We start from the raw sequence: 24642 nt of genomic DNA, 5'->3' as shown, positions 1-24642 counted from the left end.
AATGAAATGGGAAGGAAAGAGGAGAAGAGAAAAGGGGGGATTAGAGGGGTACAGACAGTGCAGGTCCATCCCAACCGTGACAAATTCTGAGTCTGCACAAAGATATGTATGGTAGCCCTGGAGGCTCATCTGTACAATGAGGGAGGTTGCCTTGATGGTCTCGGTGGCCTCGTGGCTTTGGTGGCTCTTAGGGCCCTTTCAGCTCTGGGTCTATTATTTGATGAATATTCCCCAATGGTGGAAGGAGGTCTCAGGGAGCCCCCCAGGGATCCCGGCTGCCTTATCAATGGTCAATAAAAATACTGATGACTTTTTTGGTGCAGAGGGCACAAAGAGTTAAGTGACAAGTCTGGAAGACACGGCTGGATTCCAGAACAGATCAACAGTGAAGTCCTTCAAGAAAATCCAATACGATGATATTGAAAAGGGATGGATGTGGAGTTGTTTGGGGGAGGGGATGTGGACTTGGGCTTTCACTGGCTTGTGGAGTTCCTGGTGAGGAAACCTGCTTTCCTGGTCAGGTGCAAGTTAAAAAAAAAAAAGATTTCACAAGTAGAAGGTGGGGAAAGCCTGGCTAGACAGTAGTTTGTCTGAGTCCACAGCCAAGGAATTCAGTGCTATCTGAGGCTTCGTGGAGAGGGGCGGAGCGATTTGGAGCCAGAAGCTAAGAATCCCACTGTCTTCTGCCCTCCTTAGACCTCAGCTCACTTCTGGGCAACATGGTGTAGGAAGAACATTGATAAAATGGTAAGAAGCATGGAGACAGCACCTACTGGGTGCCAGCCACTAGGCTGAGTGCTTTACAATGATTATCTCCTTTGAACATGATAACTGCTTCGCACAGTAGGTCCTCTTATCATCCCCCCTTTGCATATGAGGAACCTGGGGAAAGCAGAGGCCGAGTGACTTGCCCAGGGTCACACAGCTAGAGGCTGAGTCTGAGGCTAGATGTGAAGTCAGGGCTTCTTGACTTCAGGCCCAGAGCTCCAGCTCTGCCTAGCTGCCCCTGATAAAAGTGGAGAGTGTCCAGGGGAGGGCAGCCAGGGTAGAAGGACCTGAGCTGGCTGAGTCAGGGGGAGGCAGCTCCCAAAAACCAATCACAATCAATCCTGTGCCTCCGGTCAGCAAGGGGGCAGTGGTGGGCATTACCTGGAGGTGGGATGGGTTTCCCTGCACTCTAGTTCCTGGGCAGTTCTCATGATCATCTTTCAGGACTGAGGCATGGGCTCTGGCCTTGGGGTTTGACTGAGGATGCCCAAGGCCCACCCAGTACTGGGCTCTCTCTATGGTACAGTGCCAAGCACATAGCAAGGGGAGGGGGAACCAAGAATCCTCATGAGCTACCATGTAAGAGGGCCCCAAGGGGCCAGACAAAGTTAGGCTCAGAGCAGCAAACCTCCCCAAGGCCAAGGTCATGCTGGCCTTCAGCAGGATGAGAGGCCACCCTGCCCTGCTCTGAGGCAAAGAGTCACCTTCCTGGGGTGGGGGTGGGGGCACACTGGGGGGACCCATCCACACAGGCCATGCTCCCCTTTCTCCTTGGTTATGGAGCTGAAGCAGCATGGACTAGGAATAGCAAGAAAGTCCTGGCATCTTCAACCCCAGTCCCTAGCCTCCATTCCCTACCTTATAACCCTACCCAAGACCTCATCCCCCACTCCCATCCTCTACCCCCAGGACCCATCCCCCACTCCCATCCTCTACTCCCAGACCCATTCCCCCAACCCCTACTCCCATCTCCTACCCTCAGATCCCATCCTCCATTCCCCCCCTCCCATCCTCTTCAGCCCCCCCACCCCAACCCCAGACAGCACTGGTCTCTTTCTCCTGCCAAGGGTTTCCACAGTCCGTCTCTCACCTCCTGACCTTTCACTTCCTAAGGACTGGAAGACAAGCCCTTTTCACTACAGGGTCCTGAGTCTCCCTGTGCCTGTTGCTATGGAGGCCCCTACCTGATACTGCCCAGAAAGGCCTTGGCCGCCTGCTGGCGTAATTGCTTTCTTCCTGCCAAGTTCTCCATGATACTCTTTCCTTGGGTACACAGCAAAGCACTCAGTAATTCAGCTGGAAGCAAGTTGTCATTTCTGGAGAGAGAAGCAGTGGGCCATCATGTGAGCAAGCAGGAACCGTTTGTCACATGTCACCCTTGGGGATGAGCCTGTGCCCCTAATTCCTTCTGGTGTGCCACAGGAGCTCTGGCCCTGGCTACCTCTGGCTCCTGCGATGGGCAGTGCAGCCAGGGTCACAAAGGAGATTGAGCTGCCTACTCTATGGGGCATAAGGAGCAAGGAGAACATCATTCTGGCCTCTAGGCTGCTATGTGAGTACAGGAGCCCGGGAGGGGGATGACACCGTCAGTGTCCCCAAAAATGGGTGGGGCTTGGCTACTTGGGGAAAGGGCCCCCATCACACCAGTCACAGCAGGTACACAGGAGGATGGACCAGGAGTTCTCAGTGATAAATGTCCTTTGTTGAGGGCCCAGGTCCATGGGGGGCATCCTCATCCAGCAGATGGGGGAGGGAGTCCTTCCCCTGATCTCTTGTTACAAGGGGCAGGTTTTATGGCAGGGGCAAGGAAAGCAGGCAGGTGGCAACAGTGAGACAAATATATGTGCGTACACATACACACACTCACCTGCATTTTCTCTGTTTAGACAGATTTGATATCAGAGATTTGGAAAAGAGTCTTTCCAAGACATGAAAATCCCCTTTCCTGAGAAGCCTCACCTCAGCAACATGTAATATGGGCAAAGAGCGCAGAGCTAGACAAGCAGGTCTGCCAGGAGGCTCCCTGGGGACTACCAGGAGCTGGGCAGCATCCTCTGCGGCTGAAAATGGGTTGGGACCCAACAACAACAAGGGAACCTCCCCTGCAGCTTTGGGCTATGGCTGTTACTGCCATTACTAGGTGGATAAAAGATAGTTCAAAAATAAAAACACAGAAGTTGGAGAAAGCCACTGAATTCTTCCTATTTGGCAAAAACAGTCACAGTGGTACCTAGAGCCTTGGGGTGATTCCATGCAAAATCAGCTGCCAGTGCTGAATCATTCTGGGTGACTCCATTTTAAATCTTGTTTTAGCATTTAAGTCAGACAGCCAGGTGGTCCAGTGGATACAGTGCCAGGCCTGAAGTCAGGAAGACCTGAGTTCAAATCTAGCTTCAGAAACTGACTAGCTATGTGATTCTGTTTGCTTTGGTGTCCTCATTTTTAAAATGAGCTGGAATGCCCATTATCACCACTATTAATCAAAATTGTACTAGAAATGCTAGCTAGAACAGTAAGAAAAGAAAAAGAAATTGGAGGACTGAGAATACAAAGAGCAAACAAAGCTATCGCTCTTTGCAGGTGGTATGATGATATACTTGGAGAATCCACTAAAAAACTCATTAATTAACAATTTTATAACTAACAAAATCGCAGGATACAAGACAAGTCCACATAAATCATCAGCATTTCTATATATTTCCAGCAAAGTCTAGCAGTGAGAGATAGAGAAATCCCATTTAAAATGAGTGTAGACAATACAAAATACTTGGGAGTCTACGTGCCAAGACGAACCCAGGAACACAATTACAAAACATCTCACACAAATTAAGTCAGATCTAAACAACTGGGAAAAATATTAATTGTTCATGGGTAGGCTGAGTCAATATGATACAAATGGACAATTCTGCCTAAATTAACCTGCACATTCAGTGCCATACCAATCAAGCTACCAAAAATTATTTTATACAGCTAGTAAAAATAAGAACAAAATTCATCTTTAAGAACAAAAAGTCAAGAGGGAATCAATCAGAAAAATGTGAAGGAAGGCGGCCTATCAGTGCTGGATCTCAAACTGCATTATAATGTAGCAATCATCAAAACAATCTCACACTGGCTAAGAAACAAGACTGGAAATCAGTGGGACAGATTAGGTACACCAGACACAGGAGTAAATGACCGCAGTAACCTAGTGTTTGATAAACCCAAGACTCCCACTTCTGGGACAAGAACTCACTACTGTAAAAACCTCTGCGAAAACCGAAGAGTGCTTTGGTGGAAACCAAGCATAGACCAACATCTCACACCATATACCAAGATAAGGTCAAAATGGGTAAGTGATTTGGACATAAAGGGTGATACCACAGGAGAACATGGGATAGTTTACCTGTCAGAGCTATGAATAAGGGAAGAGTTTAGGACCAAGTAAGATATAGAGAGCATTATAAAATGTAAAATGGATCACTTCAATTATTAAAAGTTCTGCACAAACAAAACCAATGCAACTAAAATTAGAAGGAAAGCAGAAAACTGGGGGGAAATTTTTACAGCAAATATCTGATAAATAACTCATTTCTCAAATATATAGAGAACTGAGTCAAATTTATAAAAATAAAAGTCACTTCCCAATTGATAAATGGTCAAAGGATATGAACAAGCAGTTTTCAGACCAAGAAATCAAAGCTATCTGTAGTCATCCGAAAAAATGCTCTAAATCACTATTGATTAGATAAATGCAAATTAAAACAACTCTGAGGAAAAGGATAAATGTTGGAAGGGATGTGGTTGAAAATTGGGACACTGATGCTCTGTTTGGTGGAGTTGTGAACTGATCCAACTATTCTGGAGAGTAACTTGGAACTATACCCTAAGGACTATGAAACTGTGGAAACCCTCTGATCCAGCAATATCACTGCTAGGTGGTCTGTATCCCAGAGTGATAAAGAGCGGGGTGGTGGTGAAGAACCTATCTGAACAAAAATGGAAACTCATGATTTTATATTGAATGCTGTTTATGTTCTACTGTGCACATGGAAATCTTTTTCTTATTTTGTGTTTAAGTTTAAGACAAATAAGAAATTTTTCAAAATCATTTTCTCAATGAATTCCCTCTTAATCAGCAAAACTAGTGTAAAAGCTGCCAAATCAGCATCACCAATTAGGGAATGACAGGTTGTTGGAGAAGCAGGGTCTGTCAACCTTCTGGCAGAGAGAAGTCTGGGAGCCTGAGAGGAAGCTGGGCCACCTTTGGTAGTGGCCAGGGAAGAGCAACAGGGCACTGAGGCCAGAGCACGAGGGCTGGCACTCAGCCCTGGGGCAAGACTCAAAGCCACTGACTTACTGATCTGAACACTTGACTTCCCGTTGGCTTTCAAGGAGTTTCTCGCCCTTGCTCAGGACTTTCTTGCACAAGGCCATCACGCTTTCATGCTCACGTAACATATAAGCAAAGTGTGCCAGTCGGACCAGGCTCTGGATTTCCATGAGGGGATCTGTCCACACGCATTCTGAGGCCATCTTCAGCATCTATGAGCACAAAAGAAATATGCCGGCCTCTGGATGTCCCAAGGGATGGAAAGGGCAGTTTTGTCCTTCCATACAAGTCCAGTGAACAGCTTCACAGGCATTTGCAGGTGCCACCAGCCAATGGGCACTGCTGGGCACTGCAGTCACTGAACTGTGGGCTCATTAGCTGAGAAATGTCCCAAATCTACTTCATTTTAATCAAATGTGTAAATAAAACACCATCTGCAAGATGGATTTGGGCCAATCCAGGGAGTGTGAGGATTTTTCAAATGAGGGATAGGAGTTAAAAGAAAATTCCCCCAAGGGAAAAGCAGCTGGCATTAGCTTGTGGAGGCTGGGGGAGTCCCTTCAGCCTTTCAGCATCCACATGGATGTGGTCACTACCTCCACTGATGAACATAGCGGCCCCTCCACAGCTGAGCTTGAGACTTTCCCAAACCACTTGCTCTGGTGAGTCTGGGGCTCAGTGTCCCCTCCACCCCTCCTGGAGGTGTCAGAGGAAGACTGAAGAAGAATAGGGGTACCTTTATGTGAGCAGAGTCTGTAGCTCCCACATGGCTCATTTCTGAGAGCCCCAAAGACAAGGCTTGGCAACCTATGGGGCATCTAGCCTGGACAGCCCTGTTCTGCCTGGCTTGAGCTCAGCTTGGAGAGCCCAGCTGTGGGTTCCAAGGGGCTTCTGTTTGTTCTGTGCTCTCTCACAGGGGAATGATGACAAGAAAAAGACTGCTCAGGAGCCTCCAGCCACCATGGGCCCAGAGGTCATCTTCCTCTCTCCTAGCACACCCACAATTGCTAGGGAAGGAAGCCCTTTAGACTCATACCATCTGTGCCCCCTAACCCTCCCTCATTTCCCCCAACAGATGGGGACATTCCTGAGCCACAGCAGACAAAAGGGATATCCTGGGGAAGGATTCCCTCTAGACCCACACCATCCATGTCCCAAACCCTCCCTGCCCCCCTCAAAGGATGGCGAGATACCTGGGCTAAGGTGGGCAAGGTGAAGTCCATGAGGCCCAGCCCATTACAAGAATACATCTCCAAGGCAACCAGCACCTTGGTCATTCGGACCTGGCTTTCATTTAGGTTCTGAGTAAGAAGAAACATCATATTCTGGTCAGGAGCAGTGGCTGCTGGGAAGTCCAAGCTGTCCCAAGAGTGCATTTGGACAGAGCTAAAGATGAGTGTGTGGGCACGGAAGGTTTAGAACTAATGTTTCTATACCAATCAGCCTTAATGGTCTAATCCTTAGACAGAGGTTACACAACCCACTTTCCCAAGATGGCAGAAGCAGAGTTTGGAGGCCAAATGTGGGAGGGGCAGGAGACACCAATTCAGCCCAATAACAACTGGTCAGCTGCTCACCCTGTGCCAAGGATAGTGCCAGGACTGGGGGCATGAATACACTCAGACAGTTCTTGCCTTCAAGGAGCTCCCATTCCACTGCCCTGTCAGCCTTGTTTGTTCATAGCACCACCACGACCCAGGCCTGGGAGGTCAGGGTTACTTGTACCTAGGCAGTGGCCAAGCCAGCAGTACCAAGGGGCCCACAGGACTCTGGTCCTTGAGGAGAGACTCTGCTTCCTGATACAGCAGGGCCGAAGGCTCAGGTGTGAGATACCACAGGGAGGCATTCTCCCAAAGCAGGTAACAAGTACCCTATGGTTACTGACTAAAAGGAATACTCCTCTGGGGTGCCTTCCCCACCTCGTTGTCTGTGCCTCCATTCATCATCTCTTCCTGCTCACCACCGCCTCTCCTCACCCCACTGTTTACACTCACACCCCCTTTATCACAGTCCCTCTCTCATCTCCTCATCCATGCCCACTCCCTCTCCCATCATCTGGTGCCCCTTCACCTCACTGTTTCTGTTCACAGAGGGCCCACCATCACCTTTCCTTCACCTCATCCTCTGCGTTCACTTCCCCTCCCCATCACCAGTTTCCCCTGCCTTCTCACCTCCTCATCTGTGCCCAGTTTGTTGCCTATTTGCTGCTGAACCAGCTGCTTGGCTTTCACCCAGGTGGCAATGAGCTGCTGCCGGATGCTGATGGGCACTATCTCTTGAGGCAAATTCCCATTGGTCAGAGTGAGACCAAAGTCACAAACCTAAGACCCAAGAAATGTAGGGAGACAATTAAAACCTAGAACAACTTTGAAAAGAAGCTCCAGCATTTCCCACCAATAATTTACTTGCTACAGAAAGTCTTGGGATCCGATTTTAAATTGCAAGGAGGGGGGAGGGTGACAGAGATTGTCCAGCTGACTCTCACTATGCAGATGGGGCACCTGAGGCCTCATTTGCTGACTCCAAACCCAGCACCTTCCCCACTTTCCTTTATTTTCCAAACAGGAGGGAAGGGGAACTTTTCCCTAGTGCTCTCATGACTTCCAGGCTAGCACCCCACCCAACCAGCGAGAATAAGATCTAGAAGGGAAGGTCCCTTTGTCATTTCTCCACCTTCTGAAGGATGAAAGTATCACCAAGGTCACAATGAGGGGGAGAGAGCAAGAGAGAGAGAGAGAGAGAGAAAGAGAGAGAGAGAGAGAGAGGAAGAAGGAAGAAGAGGGGGAGAAGTTGGAAGAGGAAGAAGAGGATGAGAGGGGAGCACACCAAGATGCCTTGGTGCCCAGATGGTGCTTTGTTTCCCAAACTCCTCAGTGCTTTGCTCTTTCTGTCCAGCTGGTCTGCAGTCCTACTCCTTCCTTTGACCTTTCCCCAAAGACATAGCAAGAGTCACTTGCCAGGTTCCTGGACTTCCTTACAGAAGCCTGCCTCCTTAATATACAGTGCTACTCTTCCCCACTCCTTCCCCTGGCCAGCCTGGTTCTTTTGAATATGATCTGCCCATTCAGACTCACATGTTGGGTCTTACCCCACTGATGGCCTGTGATGCCCACAAGGTCACACTGGCTTGATGTCCATGCGAGTCCAAGGTCCCTTTGTACTTGGCCCTTGTGCCGCACCCACAGTGCTGGGTTCAAGCCTGGATATTTGTAGGCTGGAGAGCCAGTAGAAGGCAACCAGGAAGGTGAAGGACGCTCAGGTCATGCCATGTGAAAGATTATCCAAATGGAAGTAGGGAAGCCTGGGGGAGCCCTGCGATATGCCCCAGTCTGTTTGTTTGGCATTGTCATGGGAAAGAAGGACCAGATATGTTCTGTTTGGTCAGAGAAGGTGAAAGTAGGACCAATGTATGGAGAGGAAGAGCTGTCCAAAGCTCAGAGGTGCTGAGCCCCCCATCAGTGGAGGGCTTTGAGCAGAGGCTGGAAAACTACTTGCCAGGTATTTTTGTGCAGTCATAGGTTGGCCTGCAAGCCTTCTCAGGTTTCTTCCAAATCTGAGATTCTGTGCAGTCAGGAGGGGCTTCTCAGCAGTGGTAATGTCTGCACTGAGTTTTATAAGTAGAGAAGGATTCTGAGAGGCAGAGATGGAAAGGGAAGATGCTAGAAGGTGGTCTGTTAGGGTGAACAGTGTGCACTGGATGGAGAAGGCAAGGGAAGCAGCATTTATTTAGCACCTACTAAGCACTGGACAAAAATCTCCCTTGGTCCTCCCAACAATCCTGGGAGGCAGGTGTTATGAGGCCTATTTTACAAATGGGGTAACTGAGGCAGACAGGAGTTAAGTGACTTGTCCAGGGTCACCCAGCTAATAAGTGTCTGAGGCCATATTTGAAGCCAGGTTTCTCTGACTCCAGGCCCAGTGGTCTAGGCATTAGAGTGGCCTCTAGGCACCTGGGGGACTCTGGCCCACACTTCTTCACTCTCAATCTCAGGGTCCTTATCCATAAATGAAGTCATTTGTGTAAAGCACTTTGCAAACCTTAAAGTCAGTCAGTGAGTCAGTCAATACATACTTCTTATGCACTTACTAAGACCCTGGGGAGGTGCTGGCCCCTGTGCCACACACAGAGGATGTAAAGAAATGCATCCCCACATTCTAAGGGGGAAGAACAACATATATATCCATAAAAGGTACATACAATGTAGATGGAGTCAGTAGGAGTGAGGGGGCTGGGAAAGGCCTCCTGCTGAAGGGGAAGCTGGAGATGAATCTTGGAAGAAGACAGGGAAACAAGGGGGAGGGGAGGATGGAAATGAGGATGGAGCATTATGTTCAGGGAACAGTAACAGTGTAACTGCATCAGAGACTGAAGTCCATTATTCATGTTCAAGGAGTGAGCTATAGTAGCCTGTGAAAAGCCATGGGAGCAGGAGATTGGATGTCAAGGGTGGCGACCAGCTCTGAGCCCTGGATGACTGAATATAGAATTCAGTGACACACAGCCAGCCTGGGAAGGGAGAGGAAGCCTTGGAGCATGGTCAGACTGCCTTTGGAGGGGAGAGGCTAGAAGCAGGGAGGCCCATTAAGCCTGTTTCTGTAGGTCAAGCAAGGAGTGCTAAAGACAAACTTGGGTGCTGGCCCTCAGGAAGGACAGAAAGAGACTAAAGGAGGTGTTAGGGAAGAGTGGTCACAACTACCAACTGACTGATGTGGTCAGGGTGGCAAGGACACCTTTGAGGTCATGAGTCTGGGCGACTGGCAGTAGCCTATACAGAAGTGGGAATGTTGGGGCTGCGGGTCCAGGAGAAAGAAAGAGACTCCTTTATGATATGCTGAGTTTTAGGTGTTGATGGAGAGAGGTGGAGCCAAGATGGCAGCGTAAAGGCAGGAAATCATCTGAACTCTTCCAAATTGTCCTTCAAATACCATTGCAATAATGCATCCAAGTGAATTCTAGAAAACAGCAGAACCCATAAAATGTTGGCATGAAAAAATTTTCTCACTGGGCTGGTGGTTGGGCCTGGAGCCCAGGTTATACAAGCCAGCAGCAGGTTTTGGAGGTGGCTGCACCTGAGACTTCAGGAGCTCTCGGTCAACTGAGAGTGAGGGGGTCGGACAACTGGTCAGAAGGAGATTGCAGGAGACCCTTTGCTTGCACTGCCCATCTGCAGTTCTGGGTCACAGACCCAGGGCAAGGGGAGGCAATAATCCACTAGGCACAGCAGAGGGGCAGGGGCCTGGTTACAGTTCTAGGGTGCAGAAGAGTGTTGTGGTCACTCACAAGGGAGCAGAAGCCCTGGTCTCAGGTCCAAGGCAGAGAGGAGCACTTGATCATGGGACAGCAAGGCCAAGTTGTATTTACAAGAGCTCTTGGCTGCAGGGCAGCAGGGGCCCTGGCCATGGTTCTGGAGCACAGGAGAGTGCTTGTGGAGGCTCAAGGGCCTGAGCCCAGGCCAGGAGAACACTGACCACACCACTCCTTAGATCACACCACCTTGGAAACACTAAACACTGACAGATCCCCAGAGACAACTCTGAACACAGCAACGTGAAAAACTTGAAGCTTGAGACTGTGCATCTTCACCCCAGAAGCAGAGCCCAACTTTAACATAAAATTAAAAGTCAAGAAGTAGGCTGGAAAATGAGCAAACAAACAAAATAACCTCATCATAATAAGCTACTGTGAAGACAGAGAAGATCAAGACACAAACTCAGAAGCCAAAAAAATCAAAACAGTTGCACGCAAAGCTTCAAAGAAAAATTTGAATTGGACACAAGCCCCCAAAGAACTCTTAAGCATACTCAAAAAGGAATTTTTAAAAAAATTGAACAAGAGGGGTAGAGCAAAAATTTGGAAAAGAAATGAGAGTGGTGCAAAAAAATTATGAAAAGAGAATCAACAGCATGGTAAAAACACCTTAAAAACAGAAGCGGTCAAATGAAAAATGAGGGGGGAAATTCACTGAAGAACTCTTAAAAAGTAGAGTTGATGAAATGAAAAAGAGGTACAAAAGCTTGCTGAAGAAAATGGAGGCATCCTTGAACTTCTTCTTGCCATAGAATGGAGAAAATTTCATTCAGCTTTTGTACCAGCAGTGGACCCCCTGCCTTGTAAATCTCAGCTGGAATAGAATTAGTGCCAAGCTCTGACTCATGGGAGGAGCCTACTGGCATTCAAAACCTCTTCTTCATTTGGAGCTTCAGCTAGGGAGGGACTGACTTTAACTTGAGGTAAATGGTCAATTGCTTCACCATTGACTGATGACGGTCTATTGAGAGCACTATGGAAGTGCTCAGCCCATCTCTCCAGGATGGTGTCCTTATCGCTGACCAATGTGACTCCATCAGCACTGAGTAGCTGAGATGCGTCATAGGTCTTTGGCCCATAAATAGCTGTCAGGACATAATATAAGTACTTGGAATTGTTACTATCAGCATAAAACTGAATTTCATCTGCCTTTTTTATTAGGTCAAGTATTTTGCATCTTTCTAAGTTCCACTTGTGCTTTACTTTTGATGGAGTAAAATGCTGCCTTCTTAAAGACTGGTGAGCTATCCTGCTGATAAACCCTGTGGAGTTCTTGTTTTTCATTTAGCAGCTTCTGGATTTCCCCATCATTTTTGTCAAACCCGCCTTGAAGTTTGTGAGTTTTCTGACTCATATGAGTAAATAAAGAGCTGCTGTACACCAAATCTCTGGAAGCTGCCCACTCCTTTTCATCAAGAATTACAAGCTTGTCCTCTTTCAGTACACTGAGAGTCTCCAAGTTTTCATCATTTTTTTCTTTGATTTCATCAAGGTTTGTCATGGTGGGAGCATAGGCACTGATGATTGTGGTGTGGTGCTTTCCCATAAGGGGCAATCATGAGCCGGTCACTCACTCCTTTTGGTGGGCGTACAAGCTGGTTGATTAGATTAGATTTGAGAAACTTGTGCCAGCTTCATGGCACTCCCCTTTAGTATACCCACTCCAGAAAAACTTGTAGCCATCCCTAACTTCAGTGAGCTTGCCTTCATTTGCCAGCCTTGTTTCACTCAGGGGTTCTATTTGGATGTGATAGCTGCCGAACTCTCTCACAGTAAGAGCTGTTCATCTTTCAGGTGTCCATAAGCACGTGTACATTCCATGTACCCATGGGAGTGGGATAATATTTGCAAAAGTTTTTGTACATTTTTTTGTGTTTTGACCACAGGGTAGGGTACCCACCTGCTGCAGTAAGCAGGCTAGGGTTAGGTTAGGTGAAGCATACAATTTTCAGGGCACCTTTTCTAGTCTCTTCCTCATTCCAGGAGGTAAGCAGTGCAGTCCTTAACAAGGGTTGTTCTGACACCCAGGGGACTACAAAATCCCAATGATGCCTCAGTCCAGTGAGGAGATAATCCTATGCCCTGGGCTGCCTGTGTGCAAGGTTGTGATTACACGCACCCGATACCATTACTGGGTCTATACCTCAAAGAGATAAAGAAGGAAAAGGACTCGTATGCACAAAAATATTTATAGCAGCTCTTTTTGTGGTGGCTAAGAACTGGAAATTGAAGGGATTCCCATCAATGAGAGAATGGTTAGAACAAGTCGTGGTATATGATTGTGATGAAATATTAATGTGCTATAAGAAACCATGAGTAGGATGCTTTCAGAAAAAAAACCTGGGAAGACTTACACGAACCGATGAGAAGTGAAGTGAGCAGAACCAGAAGAACATTGTACATGGAAATATCGCAAGATGATCAGGTGTGAATGACTCAGCTATTCTGAGGGGTACGATCATTCAAGACAATCCCCCAAAGGACTCATGATGAAAAATGCTATCTACCTCCAGAGTGATAAGTGGTGGAGTCTGAATGTTGATTGAAGCAGAGTTTCAAACTTTCAGTGGTGGTAGTGGTGATCTTCATTTTCTTCTTCTTCCTCTTTCCCCTCTTCCCCCCTCCTCCTTCTCCATCTTCCTCTTCCCCCTCCTTTCCTTCCTTCTCCTTCTTCCTCTTCCTCTTTGTCATCTTCTTTCTGTTTTCTTTTTCAACATGGCTAATACAGAAACCATTGCCCCCGTGGGAGCTGATGAGATAACCAAGGCCTTGGGGAGCACCCACGGTGTGTGTGTGTGTGTGTGTGTGTGTGTGTGTGTGTGTGTGTGTGTGCTGGGGTTCGGGAGTTGAATGATGATTCATTCACAAAGACTGACTGAGCCAGACTGGCCAGACAAGTAGTGTCATGGATGCCAGGGCACTTGGGTCTGAAGTGGGCAAGGGCTCAGCCTCACCAAGACCCCCCTCAGAGGTGAAGGAGGGGAGACAGACCGTTTGAGAATGTTAGTGACTTTGAGTGTGGTCACAGCTGCATGATCATGGGAGTGACCAAGGGTAAGCTCATTTCTGACAGGGAAAGGCAGGAGAAGTGGGTGTGTCTTAAAGCTCATAGTGTCGAGGGACAATTTTCATAGGCTGGGGGAGCCTTGGGTATGTCTGTCCACAGAGGGAACCCAAGGGGAGGGGATGGCACTGGCCCAGGAGGCAAGCTGAGAGGGCACAGGAGACCCAAGCAAGGTCTCAAAGATAGAGATGACTGGGGTGACAGAAGAGCTGCCTCTTCCCCCAGAAGCTGCGGCAAAGGAGGGCAGGCTGTCTGGGGCTGAGGTGGAGAGGCCCTCTCGAGTAGGAATAAAGGCACCAGCTCCAAGGGGCAGCCCAAGCTCAGCCCAGCATGGCCTTCATGCCTGGGGGATTCTTCCTGAAGAACCCCAACTCTTTAGTCAGATGCACCCATGGCTGATGGGTGGATCTGCTCCTCCCCGACCCCCTCTCCATGTTCCCCTATCAGCTCCCTACCTCAATGGCCACTTTAACTTCAGAAATGGCATTCCACTCCAGCGGGGCCACATGCGTCTGGGTTGACTTCAAAAACCTGCGGCCCCTATCTGATGTGTGTGAGGGAATCCAGGGCAGGATGAGTCCCCGAGCCAACGCATTGCACAGCAACACCAACGCGACGGTGTCCCTGGAAGGATCATCCAGAAAGGCGCTGAGTCCCAGCAGGGATATCGCAGCCAGAGGTAGGGCCCAGAGCATGGTGGTGGGGAACCAGCTCCCTTTCCCTTTTCCTTCAGAAAAGCAGATCAAAGAACCTGTGCTGACAGGCCATCCTGGGGGTGGCAGGGTGCTTACTGTTACAGGAGGCCATCTGGTTTAACTGAGCTGCCCAGGGTCTGAATGTCTAAGTCAGGGGTGGGGAACCTGTGGCCTTGAGCCACATGTGGCTCTCTAGGCCCTTGAGTGTAGCCGTTTGACTGAATCCAAACTTCGCAGAACAAATTTCCTTCATAAAAGGATTTGTTCTGTAAAACTTGGACTCAGTCAACAGGCCACACCCGAGGACCTAGAGGGCCGCACGTGACCTCGAGGCTGCAGGTTCCCCAGCCCTGGTCTAAGTGTCTGAGGCCAGACTTGAACTCAGGCCCTCTTGACTCCTGAGAGCTGGAAGTTCTTCCACATGAGCATAGGGCGCCCCCAAGTAAGCTGAGATGGGTGATGCTTGCCAAGAAGGGGTTAAGGCAGAGGGGATGAGTCAACCTCCTGCCCCCGCTACTTGTTGCCTATGTGACCAGGACCCAGGTGTCGGTTTCCTCATCTGTCATAGAAGGCCGATGGACAGGTCAGTCTCTGGCAACCCTTTCCAGCTGATATAGAGTTAGAAGCTAACTAGTCTAAAACCCTCATGTAACAGATGGGGAAACTGAGGCTCCCACAAGGGTCTTCCAGAGAAGGGACTCCTCCCATTGCACCATACCATCTCTGTCTCTTCCTTAGAGCAAGCACCCGAACAGCCTGGTGATGGCCATGATGCATTGAAAGAGGGCAGAATAGAATGAGGGGGTTTCCCCTCCCCCTCAGGGCATCCTGGGCAGTGGGGGGGGGGGGCAGGTCTGGATGACTCCCACTAACGAAGCCTCCCGCGAGCCTCCTTCATTCCCAGCCTGTTGTCTATTCCATTAGACCCTGAGCTTCTTGAGGGCAGGGCCTGTACACAGTAGGTATGTAGTAAATGCATAGGCTTCATCTGCACGCTGGGCTCCCAGGGTCTCCAAGACAAGACACCTCCATCCTTTGGGGGAGGCCCCCTCCCCATTTCCCATCACAGGCACATTTTCCCTCCCCCCGCCCCAGTAGAGCATAAGCCTCTGGAGGGCAGGGACCCCCAGGCTGAGAGCCGGCCAGGCCTGGAATGGCCCTCTCTCACCCGTTGTGGCCCGTGATCCTCATGATGTTCAGCAGGTTCTGCAGCAGGTCTACCAGCTCCCTCTGCCGGCCGGCAGTGATCAGGTGATGGTTGTGGTTGAGGACGTAAACCACCGTGTTGTGGACCAGCCAGGCCTCGTTGATCTCCTGCCCGATCTCGGCTGACCGCAGCCAGTTCCTCTGCACGTACTGAGACAGGTTCTCGATCCAGGAGCTGGAACAGCGAAAGGGGCCTGGGACCGTCAGAATCACCCCAGCGAGGGTTTTAGAAGCTCCCCTGGGGGAGCTGTGAAAGGGTGGTCTGAACTGGCCTCCCCTATAAATGGCCCAAGGCCAGGGAGCTCTGGAAGGGCATACAGCAGGGAGAGCCGGGGTCCCCCACTTCTATCCAGGACCAGGGAGGTCCAGGAGGGCATCTGGGGGAGTCCATGGAGGTCCAGGAGGGTATCTGGGGGGCCATAGAGGTCCAGGAGGGTGTCTGGGGGGCCAGAAAGGTCCAGGAGGACATCTTGGGGGCCAAGGAGGTCCAGAAAGGTGTCTGAGGGGGCCAGGGAAGTCCAGGAGAGCATCTGGGGGGGCAGGGAGGTACATGAGGATATCTGGGGGGCCGAGGAGGTCAGGAGAGCATTTAGGGTGGGGCTGGGGAGGTCCAGGAGGGTGTCTGGGGGGCCAGGGAGGTCCAGAACAGTGTCTGGCAGGGCTGGGGAGGTCCAAGAGGGCATCTAGGGGGGCCAGGGAGGTCCACGAGGGCATCTGGGGGGCCAAGGAGGTGAGGAGAGCATTTGGGGTGGGGCTGGGGAGGTCCAGGAGGGTGTCTGGGGGGTCAGAGAGCCCCACTTCTGATGATCACATGGTTCTGGAGCTCTAGGTGCCCAAAAGAAAATAATGATGTAGTCACACAGGCCAAAGCAGAATAAAGCATGCAAAGGCTCTTCCCAGAAGTAGGACAGCATGTGTACAGAGCACTAGGTTTGAAGGCACGAGGCCTGGGTTCAAATTCTGCCTCTGCCATTTACTAGTTATCCCCCTCTCTGGGCCTCAGTTTCCTCATCTGTGAAACAGATGCTCTGAGGTCCTGTCAAGTTCTTAGTCAATGACCTGATTAGCCCAAGATACTCTCATACATCTACTGGTGTGAAGGCCCTCTCTGCTGGTCTAGGTGATGCCAGACCAAGGAAGGAAGAAGAGGAGGAAGGAAGGGAGGGAGGGAGGGGGGAAGGAAGGAAGGAAGGAAGGAAGGAAGGAAGGAAGGAAGGAAGGAAGAGTGGGAGGGAGGGAGGGAGGGAGGGAAGAAGGAAGGAAAGAAGGAAAGAAGGGAGGGAGGGAGGAAGGAAGGAAGGAAGGAAGAAGGGAAGGAAGGAGGGAAGGGAGAGGGAGGGAAGGGGGAGGGAGGGAAGGAGGGAAGAAAGAAAGGAAGGAGGAAAGGAAGGAGGGAGGAAGGGAGAGAGGGAGAGAGGGAGGAAGGAAGGAAGGAAGGAAGGAAGGAAGGAAGGAAGGAAGACGGAAGGAGGGAAGGAAGGAGGGAAAGGGGAGGTAGGGAAGGGGGAGGGAGGGAGGGAAGAAAGAAAAGAAGGAGGGAAGGAAGGAGGGAGGGAATGAGGGAAGAAGGAAGGAAGAGGGGAATGAGAGGGGGAAAGATGGAAGGAAGCAGGCAGGACCAATTTATTAAGTGCTTTCTTTGTCCGTGTCAAGCAATGAGCTGGGCTCTCATGAGACAGGAGGAGCCAACCCTCTAAGGAGAGGCAGACAGAGGTGGGGGGCCCAGGTCAGGCCTGAAGGAGCCGACACTGTCTGTGAGCTTTTGGGGTAGCGGAGGGCCACCCCTTCCCAGTGAGTTCTGGGAGGACCTGGAGCCTGGGTGGGGGTGGGGGGCTCATCCTATGCTCAGCTCAATCCTAACAGCTACTTTTAGATGCCCGAGATCAGTAAGGCAAGAGAGTAAGGGAGCCATTTGGCTGCCCCAGACTAATTCACGTTGCTTGCCCCTGATGGGCACCATTCTCTGCCCGACTGGCTGAGCCATCATCAGCGGCAGGTGTAAGGTGATGGGAAGCAGGAGACTGGGAAAGGGCAGCAGGTCTAGAGGGGAGGGCCCCAGGGAGCTGCGCTTGGCTCTCTCTGGTTTACATTTTTATCCGTGATCACATTGGCAGATAATACTGAGATGGGAAGGACAGCTCCCCCATGGTGGATGAGTCAGGATCCAAAGGGATTTTGACAGGTCAGAGGATTAAGCTGAATATTCGATGTAATATCTCTCACTTGGTTCAAACATCAGCTTCACTAGTAAAGAGAGAAAAGATGGGGGGGAGGGGGTCTGAGTGGAGCACAAGCTCGCTGGAGTCAGCAGTGGGATATGGCTGTTGATAAAGCTCATGGGATCGTAGGACCCAGCTTTCAAGAACAGGTGGGTAAAAATGCCCTGTCCTGAGACCTTCTTCTTCTAGACTGTTAGCTCCAGGCAGGCAAAGGGCCCTGACTGTGCCATGGGAAGGCCAGACCCCATGGCCCAGAGGGCAGAACCAGAAGCCATGGCAGGATTTAGGCCGATTCTGAATAGCGAGGACTGTCCCCCAGTGGGGAGCACTGCCTGGAGGAGATCGCCTCAAAGGTCACTGAGCAGAGGTCAGGAGACCTTTCATCAGGGATGTCAGGGTAGGAATTTGTCTGATTTGGCTGCTGTGGCATCTTCTAAGACTGTGACTATGTGTCAGGGCTGGGAGAGCCCAACAGTCATCTGGGCATCTGAGGCTGAGATAACCACAAAACCAACTAGGGGAGCAGGAGGAACCCACAGCCACAGGCTGGCAGGGAAGGTGGGGATCAGATCTCTGCACACCTTGGAGTATCAAGGGCACACCAAGGACATGTCCCTGGGCTTCCAGAAACAGAGACTGGGGCAGAGGCGTAGTGTGGCCAAGGGGGTAGAGAGCAGGCCTCCAAGTCAGGAAGGCTGGGATTCAGGTCTTCCAACCCCCAAGATTCTTCATTGAGATCTGCACTGGAGGAGGGAATTCCCTTGCCTGGGAGTTCCTTGTCCCAATGCCAACAATTGTGATCTAGGGGCCATAGAAGATGGTGCTCTAGGTGGGAGGAAGCTACCCTGGTCAGCTGCTCTTGGCACTGACTCATCAGCTGTAGCAGGAGCAGGAAGGAGGCAGAAGGGTCTCTTAATGGCAAGCTGTCAGTCAGCTGGCTCACCCAGGGTGTGCCTGGGAGCCAGAGGAGAAGCCAAGGTTCTGAGGGGTCTCTGCCCCTCTGCCTGTGGTGGGAGTGATGGTGAAGCCCCTATCAGGCTCCTGCACACACCTCCTTCTGAGTGTCTGCTCTGGCCATGAACCCATCAAGGTCAGAATGAAGGCTGGCCTTGGGGAGAATGAGCCCAAGGGGCTGGGGGTGGGTGGGGAGACCTGTAAGTGAGCCATTCAGCATCTTCCTCTGGGGGAACCGCGATGTTGCCAGTGTGGTGTTGGACTGAGCTTTCTGGCGGGACAGGTCGGTCATTCAGCGCGATGCCCTCTGACTGAAGAAAGTGGATGATGGCCTATGAGTGTTAACACAGGAGGGTCAGTGAGTGAGGCCAGACTCAGGAGTGATGCATCTATAAGCTCAAGGGGCTGAAGAACCGGCATCACCGCTGGACCCTAAAGGTGGCCACATACCCCCATTCCCCTGAGCAGGAGGGCCTGTGGGCCTAGGTGGCCCATTACATGGAGGGGCCATGGAGATTCTGCACACCGGGGTCTAGGAGATGGAGAAATCATCACCACCCCCCTGCCCCTCCAGGTTGTAAGGATGCTGGGCTATAACTGACTACCCTGGAACTTTCCTGGTATGGTGGGAGGGGTGTGTGTGTGTGTGTGTGTGTGTGTGTGTGTGTGTGTGTGAGAGAGAGAGAGAGAGAGAGAGAGAGAATGTGAGAGTGACAAAGTGTGTGTAAAAGTGTGTATGAGTGTGTGTATATGTTGTGTGTGAGAGTGCCTTGAGTGTGAGCATGTGTAAAAGTGAGGAGTGTGTGTGTGTAAAAGTGACTGTAAGTGTGAGTGCCTGTGTGAGCATGTATAAAAGTGAGTGTGAGTGTATGAGCACGAGTGCCTGTGAGCATGTGTGTGAGTGTGCATACAAGTACATGTGAGCACTTGTGATGGGGTGAGAGAGCACAGGTGCAAGTGACGTTCCAGTGAGTCTCAAGCATGGTCTGCACTGTGGGCGGCACTCTCGTCATTGTCCGAGGGTCAGCCTCAGGACCTCCGACCCATGCAGGGGGTTGTGACTGACCTCGGCGTTGATGAAGCCCACTTTGGCAAAGGTGCGCTGGATGTCCACCGTCATGATTTTGGTGCTCAGCATCAGCTCCGAAGAGCTCAGGACGTCCAGGATGACCTCGGGTCCTCCCTTCTTCTTTCTCCCTACTCCTAAAACAATTGATGGTTCACATTCACCATGCTCAGGTCCTCATCTAGAGTGTACACACAGTCCAGCTCCAGGGTTGTGGGAACAAGAGACCTGCCCCAACCCTCCCTCGTTGTATCCTCAGGGCCACCCAGGAAAGCTCCGAGGTTTGGGCTCAGATCTGAGCCTCAATGTTCTCATCCCTACAATGGGGGTGATCATGGCTGCCCTACAGACGCCACAAAGCACTCTGGGTACCATTATCCTGGTCAAAGTCCCAGTTGTAGAAACTGATGTAGCCCTCCACAATCTGGCCCCAAGCTTGTTTTCTGTCCCAACCAGATGAAACCTGCCTCCACCTAGGGCTGCCCTGGCCACAATGGCAGGGCTTAGAACCGGGAAGAGCCGAGTTCAAATCCAGCCTCAGACACTTGTGAGCTGAGTGACCCTGTACAAGTCACTTAACTTCTGTTTGCCTTCTTTTCCCCAACTGTAAAAAGGGGAGGAGTGAGGATCCAATAAAGTAATCATTGTAAAGCATATAGCACAGTGCCTACACATACAATAGGTGCTTAACAAAAGAAAGGCTTGTTTCCCTGTTTCTTTCCTGAACCTGCCTCACATGCTCCAGCCTCAGAGCCTAAGAGGGTCCTATGTCCTGTCCTGAATGCCCTCTCGATTCCTCACCATCTCAGCTTGCCTTTGCAATGGAGCTGCCTCTGATCAGTGGAGGGGAGCAAGGGGCTGCAGATGACTGTGTGCAAGCGTGTGTGTGTGTGTGTGTGTGTGTGTGTGTGTGTGTGTGTGTGTGCATGGAAGTTCAGGATGTGTTTGTAGATGGGAGTGTGTGGGAGGGGTGGGAGGATCTGTGTGCAGGTGTAAGGGGTGTGTGTACGTGTGTGTGCACAGGTGTGAGTGTGTGTGAGGATATGTGTGCAGCTGGGAGTGTGTGGGAGGGTGTGTGTGCAGGTGTGACTGGGTCTGTGTTACAGGGATGGCAGTCAGTATGTATACAGGTATGAGGATATGTGTAGGTGTGAAGGGTGTGTGTGCAGGTATGGTGGTGTGTGTATGCAAGTGTGAAGATATTTGTGCAGGTGGGAGTGTGTGGGAGGGATTGGAAGGTGTGTGTGTGCAGGTGTGAGGGAGTCTGTGTTACAGGTGTGAAGGTCTGTATGTATGCAGATGTGAGGGTATGTGTAGGTGAGGGGTGTGTGTGCAGGTGTGAGGGTTTGTATGTGTGTGTGTGCAGATATGAAGCATATGGTGCAAGTGTGAGGGGGTGGTATGAACATGTGTGTGAAGGATTATATGTGAGAGAATGAGTGCATGGGGGTGTGGGTGCATGTGTGAGGGTATTGTGCACAAACGTGTGAGTGTGTGTGTGCATCAGTGTGAAGGGGTGTGCAAGTGTGTGTACATGTGGATGCACATTGTGGAGCTGTGCACATTGTGAGGGGGTTCGTACTTCGTGTGAGGGGTAAGGGTGGGGAGGCAGGACCAAGACCCTGGCTCACCTTTCCGGGTCCTGGACATCTTCTTGGCCATCACATCATAGAGGAGGCAGAACCGGCAGGCCGTCCGGCACACGTCCCACACCCCTTGCTGCCGGGCCACCTTGGCTAAATCGGCCCAAATGTAGATCCTGTCCCCCAAGAGCCCAAACGAGGGAAAGGCCTTTGGGGGCTGAGCGGGAGCCGCCTCCCCCCACCCCTCAGGGATGGTGGCCCCGCCCTGCTCTCTCCTGCGCTCTCGGGGGAGACGCTGAGCCCCTCTAAAGGTGACCTGGCTAGCGGACCCTGGACTGCCCTCATCTGTCGAAGCCTCTAATCTCCAGCCTCGGGCACTCTCGGCACCGCCGCCGCCCTCAGTTTCCTCATCGGAAGCAGTGGTGTACAGCCACGGAGATGATGTCTGAAAAGCGCTTTGCAGCCCAGCGCCCTTGAGTCCGAGACAAGGAGACTGAGGCTCGGCAGAGGATTGCATTTGGCCAAGGTCACGAGGTTATACGGCAGTGCCAGAGCCTGGATGGGAACTTTTCCCCCAAACGAATTCAAGGCTCCTTCCTGGGGCATCCTCCGCAGCCCTTGGGTGGCTGCAGGTGGGCCACAGGTGCAGAAGCTGGAACGCAGCTGCCCCGGTGACTGGAGACGCCCAGACCGACAGACCCTGCGCGACCTTGACCTTGAGAAAAAGAGGCTGCCCACTGGGAGCTACGGGCTGGGCATGCCCCCCCCCCATCTTCTTCCTGAAGTCCCCCCCGGGGGGAGGGGCTCACCTCTCCTCCCGGTTGTCTTGCTTCAGCCGCTTAAGATGGCCATCGGCCTTGTCTATGCTCGACGTGTGATGGCGGGCCTTGGCACAGAGGAAGCTGATTTGTCTCCTGCTTTTACCCGCCGACACTGAGAATGGGGAGAGAACCCAAGACCCTGAGAGGCTGCTGAGGATGGGGCCTCTCCTCCCGAGGGCGGCCTCTGCAGCTTCAGCCTCACCGGCCAGCCCAGGACTTAGTGCAGCCGCAGCCGTTTGGGAGCGGCCGGAGGCCCCGTCTCCTCCCCTTCATGCCCTGTTTGGGGGAAAAGGGTAGCAGGGCCAAGGAGAGCAGAAAATGCCAAGCCCATTACGTCGGCTAAAGTGGATGCCCAGCCAGAAGGCACAGATGTGGGGAAGGGGGCCATCCCCCTGCAGGGCAAGTCCCTCTTGACCCTCTGGGCTCCCTGGGAGCCTGCCCTGGAGTCAGCGCTTCTAAGCCACTCACCACGGTACCAATTCTCGGGGTTCCTATGGCCAGGGGAGTTAGATGAGGCACGTGATGGCACTTTAAAGGGTGGGACCACCTGACCTGTGGCTCCAGGGTCCCCCAGAGTAGGACAACCCATAAAGGAGATGGGAGGGAATATTTTGGAAGTACTCTCTCCCTCCCTCCTCTCCCCCTTCCCCCTCCTTCTCGTCTCTCATTGCCTGTCTCTGTCTCTCATCTGTCTCTGTGTCTCTCCTCTCCCTGTCTCTGTCTCCTCTCTCATGGTCTCTCAGTCTCTGTCTCTCATCTCTGTCTCTCTGTCTCTCTGTCTCTCTCTCTGTCTCTCATCTCTCTCTCTCTCTCTCTCTCTCTCTCTCTCTCTCTCTCTCTCTTCCACATTCTCTCTCTCTCTGTCTCTCTGTCTCTGTCTGTCTGTCTGTCTGTCTCTCTCTCTCTCTCTCTCCCCCTCCTTCTCCTCTTTCACTCTATCTCTCCTCTCTCTTTTCTCTCTTCTTTCTCCTCTCCTTGTCTCTTTTGTCTCTCAGTTTCTTCATGTTCGAAATGGGTGACAATCTCCTCTAAGAGCCCGCGAAGAATAACAAACATCACTAATCACAAAGGACTGAGGACATGGGGGAGGACTGGAGGTGCCTCCGGAGAGGTCAGTGGTCAGAGCACTAAGGTGCCGTTAGATACCTTTGGCCTCATTCTCGCCGTCCAGAACAATTTGAAAAGCGTCTGGTGCCAACGCGAGGCCCACGTTGACCAGCAGGGCCCGTTTCTTCCTCACGCTGTCTTTGGGTTTTGCTTTTTTTGCCTGTGATAAACAAGAGGCGATGCGTATGAGGGCAGCAAAGGCCATTAATGGTTCCCATTCGTTGTCCTTCTGCAGAGGATGGGAAGAGACAAAGGAATCACCAGGAGGAGTCCTGGGCCCAGGCTGCCAAGCGTGGGCCCTAGCCCTCCCCTCTTTTGACTCTGATGCGCTGGGGACCAGGACCAGGCCCTGGGCTTGTCGAGGCTTCATCTGTAGAATACGTGAATTGGCCTGGGGGATCTCTGTGCTCCCAGCCCACTTGAATGATCAGTGAGTGATGCTAGGCTTCCAGAGCTCATTTCTAGCCTGGGGGGAGGGCACAATCTCTTCAGGCAGTGAGGGAATCCTCACTAGCCACAGGCTTACAGCCACCTCACATTTAAAGCAGAACCATGGATATTTTCTAGAAAAGAAACTGCTTTGGATTTTCCCCAGACCTTGCACTTTCCAGGAGTTGGGACAGACATGGAGTGGATGGTGCCGATGCTGAGGGCAGGCACAGAGGAAGAGGCAGAGTGAGAAGACAGATCTGCTCACAGCTTGCGCCCACAGAAGTTCCTGCTTTTTAGCCTGAGGGCCAAGTGCACCCAAATGCATGGGCAGAAAGGGAACTGTGGCAAAGCAGCTGGGAGTGTGCACCAAGCGGCCTTGCTGTGTCCCTTCTGTGTTCCAATACAATCTGTATCCTCAGTGAGCAAACACCTTTGGCAAACGGGACAGCAGTTGTTTTAGCTCAAAAATAACCGTGCTTATAACCCCCAGTAAGGATGGAAGCCCAACTGTACAACAGTCTACGCTGTTTACCCATTCTTTTAAATCTAGAGGCTGGAGTGTTCACTGGCTTTTTTTCCTTTGCTTTTTTTTAAGGATCTACATTAGTAAACAGGTCTTTTGCAGCTTTTACAGCTTAGTGTTTCATGGCTTTAGCATATGATGACATGAGCTATTACACTCAAATGGCTCAGTGCCTGGTCCAACGGCCTCAACACCTCAGTCTGCATCATTGAGCCCTCTGCAGCTGCTCATCACCCCTATCCCCTGGATCCTCTCTCCTCCTCCCTCTCTGACCACTCCTCCTACATCTGCACTTTCTGTTTGTATCCCCAGCATTTAGCGGAGGGCTTAGCATCTAGCACCTCTTAATAAATGCTTTTTCATTTACTGATTCAACTGACTGCTGAATACATATTCCTTTTTATTCATGTGAACTGCTATTGATTTGGGGCAGCTAGGTGGCACAGTGGATAAAGCGCCAGGCCTGGAGTCAGGAAGACTCATCTTCCTGAGTTCAAACTAGCTGTGTAACTCTGTTTGCCTCAGTTTCCTCATCAGTAAAATGAGCTGGAGAAGGAAAAGGTAAACCACTCCAGTATCTCTGC

At 51.2% G+C, this 24642-nt stretch overlaps 1 protein-coding gene across 1 annotated transcript in view; it reads right to left on the bottom strand.

The window, feature by feature from the left end:
* Nucleotides 1–22585, bottom strand: part of LOC118828397 (cilia- and flagella-associated protein 46-like) — a 40886-nt gene extending 18301 nt beyond the window's left edge. Inside the window, exons 1-13 of the mRNA XM_036734972.1 lie at nt 22465–22585; nt 21985–22108; nt 21224–21351; nt 19593–19729; nt 18725–18858; nt 18417–18576; nt 15672–16036; nt 15316–15528; nt 13908–14076; nt 7252–7401; nt 6274–6381; nt 5108–5292; nt 1953–2084 (exon numbers count right to left, since the gene is read on the bottom strand). Of these exons, the coding sequence (XP_036590867.1) occupies nt 1953–2084; nt 5108–5292; nt 6274–6381; nt 7252–7401; nt 13908–14076; nt 15316–15528; nt 15672–16036; nt 18417–18576; nt 18725–18858; nt 19593–19729; nt 21224–21351; nt 21985–22108; nt 22465–22585 (2126 nt within the window). The remainder of the gene's footprint in view (nt 1–1952; nt 2085–5107; nt 5293–6273; nt 6382–7251; nt 7402–13907; nt 14077–15315; nt 15529–15671; nt 16037–18416; nt 18577–18724; nt 18859–19592; nt 19730–21223; nt 21352–21984; nt 22109–22464) is intronic.
* Nucleotides 22586–24642: the final 2057 nt, after the last annotated feature.

This window comes from Trichosurus vulpecula, chromosome 8 (assembly GCF_011100635.1).
Source record: "Trichosurus vulpecula isolate mTriVul1 chromosome 8, mTriVul1.pri, whole genome shotgun sequence".
NCBI classification, from domain to species: domain Eukaryota; kingdom Metazoa; phylum Chordata; class Mammalia; order Diprotodontia; family Phalangeridae; genus Trichosurus; species Trichosurus vulpecula.
Note: the sequence above shows the minus strand (reverse complement) of the source record. Positions and strands in the feature narration are given on the sequence as shown.